The sequence below is a fragment of the Chelonia mydas genome, chromosome 17 (assembly GCF_015237465.2).
Source record: "Chelonia mydas isolate rCheMyd1 chromosome 17, rCheMyd1.pri.v2, whole genome shotgun sequence".
Classification (NCBI taxonomy): domain Eukaryota; kingdom Metazoa; phylum Chordata; order Testudines; family Cheloniidae; genus Chelonia; species Chelonia mydas.
Window position 1 is genome coordinate 13471791 of NC_051257.2, and position 12499 is coordinate 13484289.

The 12499-nt window shown below is 40.7% G+C and overlaps 1 protein-coding gene across 3 annotated transcripts in view; it reads left to right on the forward strand.

Annotated features, from left to right (window-relative positions):
* Nucleotides 1–6060, forward strand: part of CALN1 (calneuron 1) — a 183500-nt gene extending 177440 nt beyond the window's left edge. For all 3 annotated transcript variants that reach the window (XM_007054161.4, XM_043530933.1, XM_043530932.1), the window contains one exon: nt 1746–6060. In XM_007054161.4, the coding sequence (XP_007054223.1) occupies nt 1746–1873 (128 nt within the window). In that variant the 3' untranslated portion in view covers nt 1874–6060. The remainder of the gene's footprint in view (nt 1–1745) is intronic.
* The last annotated feature ends 6439 nt before the right edge of the window (nt 6061–12499 follow it).

Sequence of the window (12499 nt, forward strand, 5' to 3'; positions counted from 1 at the left end):
ATCAGAACCAGAAGGGCAGGGTATCATGAGAGGAAAACCCATTCTCATGAAACCACCAGCCCAAGCTTTCCACACTTGAGAAGTTCAGAATCTCTTCTGCTCATCTGAAAGTCTGATGTTTGAGGTAATATTCCAGTTTTGACAATCATTTGAGGTTCTCTCATTAGTAGTCTGACTGACCATGGAGGCGGCAACTTCATGTCCATGGTATAACTAGGGTACGGGGGAGCCATATCAAAATTTAGCAATTACCATGCTTGTTTGGAGAAGGTTTATAATCACTAGCAGTAAGTCAGTGCTTGCCATAATCAATCAGCTATGCCCTCTCCCCCTCCCCTACATACACCAAAATAAGAAAGCTATTTGCTGCCTAGCAAATACAGATAAGACAGATTTCATACTTCCTGCAACAGCAAACTTAATGATACACCGAGTTGCTATAGCACTTTAGTACTGTAGCAGAGGCTCCCTAAGCACTTTCCAAATACTAAATCATTACAATAACCCTGCAAGATGGGGAGATGGAGACCTGGAGGGGTAAACTGGCTTGTACAAGGTCATAGTGTGAGCCAGTGATAGAGATTAAAAAAACAAAACAACCATAACTCCTGACTTCGAATATTGTATTTTGACTAGTAGATGATACGCCTGCTTTTCTACAGGATATTTAGAGAAAAGTTTGCCCACTATTCTGTAAGTCATTTTTAATAGGTCTCCTTTTGCCTGTACACTGAAAACTTTGAATGCGCTTCCAGGAAGTGATGTAACCATATTTAACCATGGCAATTGGGCACAATATTTAGAGCGAGTTGTCTGATGAGACCCCCGATCTGGAATACTCTCTGCTCAGTTCTGAGCACCGCATTTCTGAATTCCTTCCAATTTGGCTACATCTTTTCAGTCAAGACCAACACAAATGATTTATAAGGAAAGATTAATGGAGCTATATCTAAAGGACTGAAGAGATGGTCAGTTCGTGGATTAAACAGCAGTAAATGTAAACCCTTCTAATACTTGTAAACAGTGTTTCAATGCCAAGAGGAGACAGCAATGGGTTAGGAGTTTTAACTAGGAGCAATGGGTGAAGTTAGTGAACATGCAGGGTGAATACGATGAGAATTGATCACTTGATTGTTTTACAAGCCTTTTGGACAAAGCATTAGAAAATACACTGCAAGAGAGCAAATCCTGCATTGGCAGAAAGATGCACTAGATGACCATAATACATGTGTCATCAATATAGAATCCAAGCGAAGTTTCCAATGTTGCTCTAAGGACTATAAAAGAAAAAACTGATCTGGGGTTGTGCGAGGATACCTGGCGTATCAGTCTGTATTGAGAATAAGAGGGCTTGAATTTACCCTTTGAATTTAGCATGTGCCAGGACTGGGCAACATGCGGCTTGACAGTCTCCCTTTGAAGTGCACAGTGGAGAATTTAAATTACTGGTATGGAAATCCAGGGGTGGAAATCTTTATGGAAATGTAACTTCTTCTTAATCAGAAGAAGTCAAAACAACTGGGGCTGGCTGAAGTCTGGGGGAATCTCAAAGGAATAGACTAGAGGTTTAACCATTCAAAAGTCAGTGAAAAGGATGGGGTAAAATTCAATTGATATGGATTTTTTTTGCAGAGAGGCTACAGATGCAAGAGATGTTAAGTGCTTATTATGATACAAAGAAAAACTGGTGAAAGACTAAATACTTCCAGTTGTAATACTCCTCTATTTTTTCCCTCCCACTTTAGTTCACTCCCAGAAACAGAACAGACAGACCTGTGTACGGAAGAGCCTTATATGTGCATTTGCCATGGCCTTTATTATAAGCGTCATGCTGATTGCAGCCAACCAGATCCTCCGGAGCGGCATGGAATAGCCTTTCAACATAACACTGTGAACCAAACTCACCATGCATGCGCATGCCAATGGGTGAACTTTTTCCTCAATCAACTTTGAAAAGGGAAATAAAGAAAGAGGCGGGCAGATAAAGAACCAGTCGACAAGGAACCCGAGGCCAGCAGTGTAATACGTCTTGTGAATCAACTACATCCTCTTGGCAGGGACATAAAAGGGCTGTCTTAATGCTTTAATGGTTTAGTTTCCTAATGCAATAAACATATAGGAGTCCTGAATTATTGCTTCAAAACGGCGGCGGTAACTTGAAGGAGGACTCACTTTCATCCAGAGTTATATTTTGTGATTCTGAAGAAGCGCAGCCTTACGAGCTATTTTTGTGGGACTGTCTTTTAACCTAGGGGGCCAACAGACTATTTTGAGTAGCTTTCCTGGAGTCCCACGTTCCCAGGAAGTCGATCATAGCGTAGCCACAAGCAACTACAGTTTGTTTTACTTCACTTACTTCGCTGTGTTTTCCCTTATGACTGTGCGCTCAAGTCTACGGCATTGGAGGGGAGCTAGAAAGTCCTTGTATAGTATTTTCAAATTTCAAAAAGGAAAATTTGCTAGTATTGCGCAAATTTTTATTTTTTTGGTTTTAAACCCACCTTTGACAAGATTGTGGGGGAAGCACTCTGTGCTTTTTTTTCTGTTTCAATCAGGGCTTTTAAAAGAAAAGGAAAAAAAAGCTTGCTTTAGCACATGGGCATTTTAAAAATCTGTGCACAGTCTTCCTACTGAGTCTGCAACCAGCGCTATCAATTAAAGATCATCATGTTGGGCTCCATCTGTGCATCAGAGGTCACTCACTGGTTTTCAGCAAACTCGCTTTTGCCCTTGCTCTAAATTGGTCTTGCACAAGCTTCTCAGACACCAAAAATCCTAGGAGAACTCTTCCAATAAAAACAATATTTTTTGAGTCCTGGCTCCAATTACACGCTTTGTTATGGAAATGAGGTGTCAGAAGTCTCTATGCTAGGCACCTTCTATTAAAAAATATATATATAAAGTAGCTCACACCTTTGACTTTTTGGTGGTGTTCGTTTTTGATCATTCGACTGTTCTGTCTTTTATCAGGGGCAGTTTTTCCCCTCGTGCGTAGGCTCATGGGAGAGAAAACTGAAAAGCAGAAAGCAACAAGCAGCGGAAGAGCTCAGAGTAGAAAATACTGCCATATGTTACATAGCACGTCAGCCGTTCAGATCCTGAGAGTTACTCATTTTTCCTGGAAGAGATTTTCACGAGCGGCACAAACAAGATCAGGGAGTTATGCAGACAAAAGGTACAACATGTACTGGGATGAGCACAAGAACTACGCACGCTTGATGCCAGGATCAAATATGGAATTTTTATTTTTTTAAACAAGGCATGATCCTTGCATTTAGCTTTGAACGATCCTCGCGTGATCTGGGTACGAGGTAGGGGTGAAAGTCACCTGCTATCGTCAAATGGACAGCGTGTGTCCGGGGAGGAGAGGAGGTGTTGGCTGTATTTCTTTAGATACCCGAGTGCAGGGTTAGAGCCCTAAGAGCTGCAGGAGTCGAGTGCTGCCAGCTACGTTAGATGCCCCCGAGGGGGTGGAAAGCGTCACTGTGAAAGTGGGGCCAAGGAGCAGATGCTTCACCTTTTTAACGGGAGGCAGAGCTTAGTCTCCAACACGCACTTCCCCCGGATTGTCAGTGGAACTTTGGGTGCGCCGGCCACAATCACTGCAGAGACGCACAGTGCTCCATTCCTTCTCTCCCCCCTACAATGCAGCCAAGCATCTTAAACCCTGATCTGTCCTGAAAACTAACAGTCTTTTTGTTTGGCTACCAGGTTGGTCTGTTACATGTAATGCGTATTTTTATTTGGTCTGATTTGAAAGTGATCACGATGGAACCATTCCTTCCTCTTCTTCTGCCTCCTCCTCCATCTACAGACACTTCAGCCATTCACAATGGATGTGTTCAGTATCTCTCATGGATTTGCATTCCTCTCCTCCCCCCCCCCCACCTAAATCCACAATCTTTTCATCATCCATCTTTTCCCTGTTTCTGAGCAAGACAACTTTAGTTTTCAAAGCAACCATGCAATTTTTCTGCTTAGGTTTCAGGACATGGCGTGCGTGCACACACACACCCCTTCATTTCTGTTCTACTGTGGCCAAAACTGGATCAATGGGTAGAATATTCTCCGAGAAGCATTCCTTCTCCCAGAAGGAGAGATTTACGTACGGTATGGGACAGGAACGGACTTCAAAACAAAACCAAATCCTTGGAGAGTTCTAAACACATGCTTCTCGTCACTAGGGAACAGAGAGAGTTAAAGGCTTTCTGCAAGGGACCCAGCAGATCTAGTCGACTAATGAGCATTGAGACCTTGATGCTGTAAATGTGGACGACAGTTTCACATCTCAGGGGCACGATGAAAGTGGCATCACTGGAACACAGCATCAACACTACTTATCACTGGGTGATGTTTATTAACAATTTGCAGTTATTGCCTGGAGGCTTAACACTTGCTTAATATTCCTAGTTGCCTGGTTGATGGACCATATTGGTGCCTTTTGAAAGTTAGAAACCAACATTCCACATGGAGAGCAACCGAAGCCGGAGACAAGCGTTAAGTTATGGTCTGACCCAGCCCCCCTGGTTCACTTTCTGGGGAGCTGGATCAGATCACTGGGGCCAATCCCAAGACCCTTCCCTCGGGCACAAAACTCCCATTGACATCAGTGCGAGTTTTGCCTGAGAAAACTTGGCTCCGGGTACATTAACAGATCAACATGGGTGTGTTGATCAGTATCGTAATAGTAAATGAAAGTCACCAGCGTTTGGCAAGTCTCAGTTACTTTAATCATCCCCATTCCCTGAAAACAACGCATGGATTTCAGTAGGTGTTTGTGTTTAATGTTTTAGTTTATACAAAAACCAGGATTGTAATTTCATATTGTTCAGCATAAATATTAAATTGATACTACTAGAATGTTATTAGGTTACATAGAAGGACTCAAAAACATGTTCCCCTTCTTAGTCAGTTACTCAGAATAAGAACTCCAAAGCCAGGTGATGCTTGATTCATAAATAGGAATTAGACTTTGAAAACTGATCCTTGACCACAGTTAAAAAGCTCTGTTCTCATTCCCCGCGTGGAGGGGAGCCTGGCATGCATCAGGAGTGGGATAAATCCCGCCCTCCAAAATACAGGCACACAGTACTGCATGTTTAGTAATATTAACTACTGCACGTGGGCATGTCTTGCACATCGGTAACTCACTCCGCACCTTGCACAGCGACACTACAAGTTCCATGGGAATTTCAGGGGGTGCTCCACATTGCCTTTTCATCCCAAATGGCAATCGCTAAGGCAACCCTGGCTACACAAGACATGCACAGTGTCACAGAAACATGCAACAGTTTCTTAAAGAGAACACCGCCCAATTTCATTAGTGTTGGTCAAACAGTATTCAAGCCAAGAACGGATAAACTTAGCCTGCCTTTTGGTTCATGCATCATTCCCAGATTCTGAAAATACACTTGTATCTAAGGGCTTGTCTAGGTGGAGGGTTGCACTGGTTTGTCTAACTATGTGAAATTCAACAGATTGATTTAAACTGGTGGAAAACCTCTGAGTGGACACACTTGTTTAAGTGTAGTATTCTGGTTTAGCTAAACCAAACTAAAACAATGAGTGTGTGTCCCCACATTTGGATTGCATCAGTTTGATCAAACCAGTGTAAGTCTGCATGTAGAAAAGCCCTACGGTTTTGCTACTGATTGGACAGTTCTTATGTCAGTTGGTGAATGGACAGCTACAGGCATCTGCAGTGTGGGATTGATCATATGGATTTTAATGCTTCCTATTGGAAGGACAAACTTTTTAAAAACAGGCGACTACTGAGCAAGAAGAAAGAGCCCGTCTGATACTAATTGGAGAGGCATTTGGTATTTGCCAATATTACTGCGAACATGGACCGAATCTGGAAATTCATGAGCAGTTAAGCGTATGAGTCTCCCAAAAAGCTGAATAGGAGGTTGTTGGTTTGTTTGTTACAGTGCCAGCTTGCCAAACCTGTATAGAGCTGGGTAAGAATCCATGTAAGGAGGACTCTGGCTCGGTCTTACATGATCCAAGATGAAATTTTAGGCTGGTTCAGGAATATTTTTCATCCTGATGCTTTACATTGAAAAGGTAGATCCTGGTTTTCAAAAGATGTGGAGCACCTGGTCACTTCAGTTGGAATTCTAGGCACTCAGCACCTCTGAAAATCTTTTGAGGCTTTCGTAGGGGTTTATTTATGGTACAGTCTTGGATCAGTAAGCAAGACAGCTTTCTGTTTCTTTAACCTTTTGCCCTCTGGGCAGCCTCAAGTTGAAGTGGTGGATGAATGAAGCTGCAGCTAGGGAATAAGCGAGTGGGTCAAAAACAACATCAGAAGTAGCAATTTACATAATTGTCAGCTGAGCAAATTGAACATGGTAGGCTCACGCTGTCCAACTAGCAAAGTTACAAAAGCACCAGAATTGACCTTCATATAGCTTACACCTCTAACCACTGCCAAAGGAGAATCTGAAGTCAGATCCAGTATCCATGCGGACTGAGATGAAGTTACAAAATGTTACCATGCAGCATAACTGGGAACAATTGTCTGCTACCGAGTTGGTACTCACACCATTGTTAAGGTTACAGCAAGATTTTCCACAAGAGAATGGTTGCAGTAAATTAGGGTCTGAATTCAATTACCAGTCAGGAAATAATGAGCATTTTGCCCAGCCATATCTTAGAAAATTGACTCTCTGGAATAGTTATCTTGTTAGGAAAATTAGCCACTAGTGTCTCACTTTCCTTTTTACTTCACTGTAGCTACACAATCCCAGGGTGAAAGAAAACTCTAAACCACACCCCAACACACACTGAAATGTCTCAAGTTGTCTAGGCTAATACAGAGAGAGTTCAGCACCACAAATTTTATCCCCATCAAGAGTTGTGCATTGAGAATTCTGTCTGAACCCATTTATTAGCTCTGGTCTCTAATGCCACCTCCATGGCCCTGCTACCTAGCCTGCCTCATCAGCTCTGCACCCCACAGAATCTCCCCAAGAGCCTCTGACCTGGGGTGGCAGAATAGATGGGGACAGAACATGGAAAGAGTGTAGAACATGGAAAAGGACACTTTCTTCTCAGCCCACCCCTTACTCCTCCCACAAGATAACCCTAATCTAATCTTGCTGAGGCCAGGGTTAAAGTTGTGATTTTGAGGGACTGGGTACAGACAGTTCACATTGAGTATTCTAGGTGTGTACTCGCACACTGATGTTTAGATGTCTGAATTGGCTGGTCAGGAAGTTGGTGTGGCTTTTACTGGCAATGTCCTTGAATTCTAGTGACTGTATCAAAAAGGTAATGCAATCACAACCTAAACGCCACATTAACCAAGGGGTTTAGATGGTTTCAAGAATATGTCATCATCCTAAGATTATCAGTCACAGCATCCTAGTGAGCTCTCATCTATCCGTCTATGTTATTGATCTGAATGAGTGCAGAAAGCCCAGAACAAAGACTGTACAGTAATAAAAGAGAATCTTTCTGTGCTTAAAGTGTGTTTCTGGCTTCCTATGAAGGACTCAAAGACTGCCTGATGGAACTTGGCACAGGACTGTGAGCCCTGTCCACAGTTCCAATCCTATAGATGAAATTCCATTTTGAAGTGCTCACATAATACAAGGAGCTTTATGCCAGTCTCTCTCCCTTATCCATTCAAGATTTTATACTCAACTGCAACTTTTATGCACTTGTGTGTACACACACACACCCCTCTGTCAAGAACTGTTGTCCCTCAGAAGCAAGAAATTAACAGTCCCAATTTATCTGTAGGTCTGCAACAGGAGAAATGGTATTTTGATCATTCACAGAAAGGAGTTACAATTAATAAGAATGAGGCTCTCTACTTTACCACCAGATACAATGAATTATTGAGTTTCGGGTCTTTTAAAAAATTGGTCATCTTAAGTCTGACCAAGTGTCTTGATTCATATATATTCATGCTTAAATGGAGGAACAACACGTCTTATAGCAGCCATATCTTAGTGAAATAAGAGATTATACTCTAATTGATGTCGGGAAATCTAGTGGCAGAGCTCTCAGTTTCTAGGAAAGTAATGGGCTTCATTCTAAGAATTTAATATAGAACATTCACTTTCATCTCTATTTTGGCTGCCACTTTCATGAGGACTATCATTGATTCTTTTATTCACGTACATGAATTTTAACTTTCTGGGTTAAAGGCAACACTCCGATTTTTGGCAGAAATCTTTCCTATAAATCTCAGGAATATTCAGCATCTCTGAATGGACTTGCCAATTTAAGTCTGCAGATTCTAATGCGCTCTCATTTGGAAGGAAGAGGGGCAAGTTAAACCCTAGTATTCAGCTAAAATCCATGGCGACTTTGCTTGCGGTTGAACAGAATTGGGAATGCATGACTTCCCCTCCTTGCCCTTTGGTCAGCTACACTGAAAATTCCCCTTTTTTGGGAAGTAACATGAGTGATTGTGGGGGAAGAGATAATTGGAAGAGTTGGAGTGGTGAGTTTCTTCTGAGCCATCCAAGGCGAGATTTGAAATACCAAGGGCATTCCAGGAAGATGCAGCAGCAACCAGAGATCATTATATTAGTGTCGCATTTTTATTTGTTGAAAATTTTCTGACCAGCTCTACTCGTTCAGTAAAGTATTGTCAAAACATGCCATTGTCAAAAATGAACCGTTTCAGACAGACAGATTTTGAAGAACTTTTCCAGCTACAGGGCGGACGTGAGAGCATAACCTGACCTTTTTGATCTGAAAACAGATGTTTCGACAATTGTTTCACAAAAACTTTCAGAACATTTCGGTTTAGTTCCAATGCAGAACAAACCCAGATTTTGAAGCCTTGAAAGTTTTCACAGGCTGGTATTGTTGTTTTCTCTCCAGTCCTATTCAAGAGTGATCATTAACAGGATCCTAAAGAGAAGTCTGTCTTTGCTTTGTTATCACAAATAGCCTGCCCCAAGGACTGTTTTCTTCTTTTAAACTGCATTCCTATTAAAATGGACTCACATCTGCTAGTCCTGTGTCTGAAACAGCAAACCCTTCCTCACATGGCTCCTGTGACTAAATCCCTGACCCTGCGAACAATTATGCATGTGCTTCACTTTACTACTGTGATTAGCCCACTGATTTCAAAATTAGGCATGCTCATGTTTGCAGAATTGGGGCCTAAGAGATCAGGACCCTCATATTATACATCTGTTTTGATTTTACTTGTGAACAAGAGCTTCTATTTTCATATTCTTCCAGACTCACACACAGTATTAGCATTCCTGCCATCCTTGTCTAGACATGCCAAACTGTTCCTGCTTCATTCAGTGGCTCCTGTTCTCACAAATCTCCATCAACTACAGGAAACGTATGGGGTGAGATTCTTTTCTCACATACACGGGTGAAATCAGGAGTAAATCCATTGAAGTCAATGGAGTTAAACTGGAGTGAGACCAGAATCAGCCACGCTGACATTCATTTTATTGTAGGACCTGAGTAATTGATGCCTACTGGCTCAGCCATATGAAATCCAACATTACTAGTTTAATTTATATACCTCAGTGTTGCATCCGTCATTATTTCTGCTCCATTTCTCATTCAGTTTTTTTTTAAAACAAACAAACAAAAAAGTCATTTTTGCTCATTAACTGAAGACATGGTCTTTTAATTAAGAACAATCATCGCCCACACATTCAAAACCATAATGGTTAAAAAAATTAAAAAAACCTTTGTACAAACCAATGTAAATATTAATATAAATGAACTTGGCATGCAACTTAAATAAATTCTATGTTATTACAATGTTATCTGAGTGTATAAAGAAGTGTATAAAGAAAAACAGACTGCCATATGTACCGGCTGTTTCCTCTAACCAAACACCACTGTAAATATATAATGTGTATAAAAAGATTTTAATTTTACCATTATTTATGCAATAGAAATAAAGTTTTCGTTTCTTTTGATGAGGGATGAAATTTCTTTTTTGTTCTCATTTTGAAGCAGAGCCATTGATAGTCATTCATGCCCAAGAATGAGAAAGAAAGCAAGATTTGCATAAAATATACAGACTGAGACCCTTTCTTTCTTCTGAGGAATACATGAAGATTAAAAAAAGATTTGTTTTTGGCTTTGAAAAGAGATTTACATATTATAAAGCTTGTTATTACAAACAGTGCTTTGGGCTGAATACTGGCACTGTCAGTTTAATGCTAGGATCGAGATAAGCAGCATGCGACAACATTACATAGAGCTCAGTAGGGTACTAAGAGACGGGGCTCAACTCCCTTTGTAGAGGTCAGAAATAATTTCCCTGCCATCAGTAGTGTTAGTGATGCAAGCAAATGGACAATGAGGCCCCGACTTTGTTGCACTGCAGTACTTTCCTGAACACTTAATGGCCTGATCTGACACCTACCAAAATCAATGGAATGACTACTACTGAATTCAGTGCAGGTCCAGATCAGATCATTACTGTGTAGGAATGTATATACTAGCAGTAAGAACAGAGAGCTTACCTGAGACATCAGTTCTGCTCCTGACTCTGCCGCTACATAGGCTTCAATACTGAAAGCCGCACCAGGCAGGAAAACCCCTGTATTCTGGAGTGGGCCACTGACTCCAGCAAAGTTCTATGCAGCCATTGAGCAGCTTGTAGGAATGGAGCTTTGGTGCGTGAAGTCACGTAACCTGCTCTTCATTTTACTCTGATCAGTTTTACAGATATTCTTCTTCACCTACCTCCTGACTCACATCTACAGTGTGCTTCGAGATCGTTGGATGAAGGGCCGTATAGAAGTGTTTAATATCCCCAGAGCTATTAGAACAGTGTTCAGGTTAACTCTTAACCAAAGACAGATCAGAAAGTCTGAAATGAGACTACAGCTATCTGGAGTGACACCTGACTGCTTGATTTGTGCTGTGAAAATTAGAATTTGACAAGTTTCTGAAGTTGCTTACCCACGTCTTATGACAAAGTTGTGTTTTGCTGTTCGCTCACATCTATCTTGCAACTACAATTGAGTCGTAAAGGATTTTTTTGAATAAAAGCACTACACCTGGTATAGAAAAAGAAAAAACCCCTTATTGAAAAACTTATGGAAAGTGCTTTCCATGGATTAAAAGAAGGAACAACAACAGGTGGGAAAACTACAAGCAAGTTGCAGAATTAGTCTCTCTCCGACTCAGGTTCATATATTTATTACACAACTATTTGGACAAAAGTCTGCTGTTTCAGATGATGTTCCTTAAACTTAGAAGGTTCATCAATTTTACCATGAATGATTATCCATCCACTAATTCATTTTACTTTTCTTTCTGTTGGATGACCAAATTTTTATAAACACAACCACGATTTGGTTTGCCTATTACACTACACAAATAGCAAATCTCAATATGAATAGAACTTAGTTAGAGACGACACTTCCACATACCCATGTATACTCTGTCCATCACCCCCCTCTTCCTCCACCTGATTTACATCTATAGCATTCATTTGCTAATGCTAATCCAGATATAGTATTTTTTTTATTTTTTGGTAAAGGCTAGTTAATACTGGAAAGTTTTCTTTGTTGTATTAAGTGCAGTTTCAAGTCCTCCATTTTCAATTGGCTCTTTGTTTCTTACTCTTGATAAGATTTTTAATTAAAATGTTTTTGATTTACCTTCCATATCTTTTTCCAATTATTCTTCCACCCACAGAAGTTATCAAAACATTTGTAATTTTCTAAGCAAGTAATTACAGAAGCTGTGCTCAACATCTCCTATACATTATTGTTGTTGAACAGTTTTCATTAGCCTTCTTATTTTCACTTGCTCAGAACTTGCTGCAGCATCTCCCCTTTGGACTGAACGTTTCTCACACTCACCCAAATGTGATGTGTGTGTGTGCTGGACTCGGAACAAATTCCCTCCAGTTATTTGAGTTAGAAAATGTGTGTGTAGGGGGAAAAAAATACCATTAGTCATTTGAACAGGCTACAACAAAAAAAGTTTGAAAGTGGAAATCTGGAATCAAAATGAAACTCCTCTAGGAGTGGTGCATGGGATTGTCTGCGGTTTAAATTAGATGTATTAATTTACTATCAATTTGCGACATACCAAACGCACCTTTACAACATAGCAGAGAATAATACTTCTGTTCAAGTCCTGTTCCCACTAAAATAAATAGCAAGAATCCGGTTGATTTCAATAGGATGCAGATTTGGTCTTTACCGTTTATCACAAGTGGTACCCAGATATTTAGGCAAAACTCGAGCCAAATTTTACATTCTCCAGTGAATCAGTGTTCTGTTGCCACAGTTGGGATAACCACCTTTAGGAAACATCCAGGCAGTCACAGCGTTAAGACCATTTATTTATGGATTTCTGCTAAAATATTCGAGTTTGCTCATTCAAGAATGGCTAAAAATGCTGTATGTCCTATTTAATCCCTAGTATTACACCAGATTTACAATGATCATCATAATACTGGCCTGGGGGGGCGGGGGTGGTTATTGTAGTGCAATATGATAAATCCAACCTAAACTGGCACACAGCACTGGGAAATATA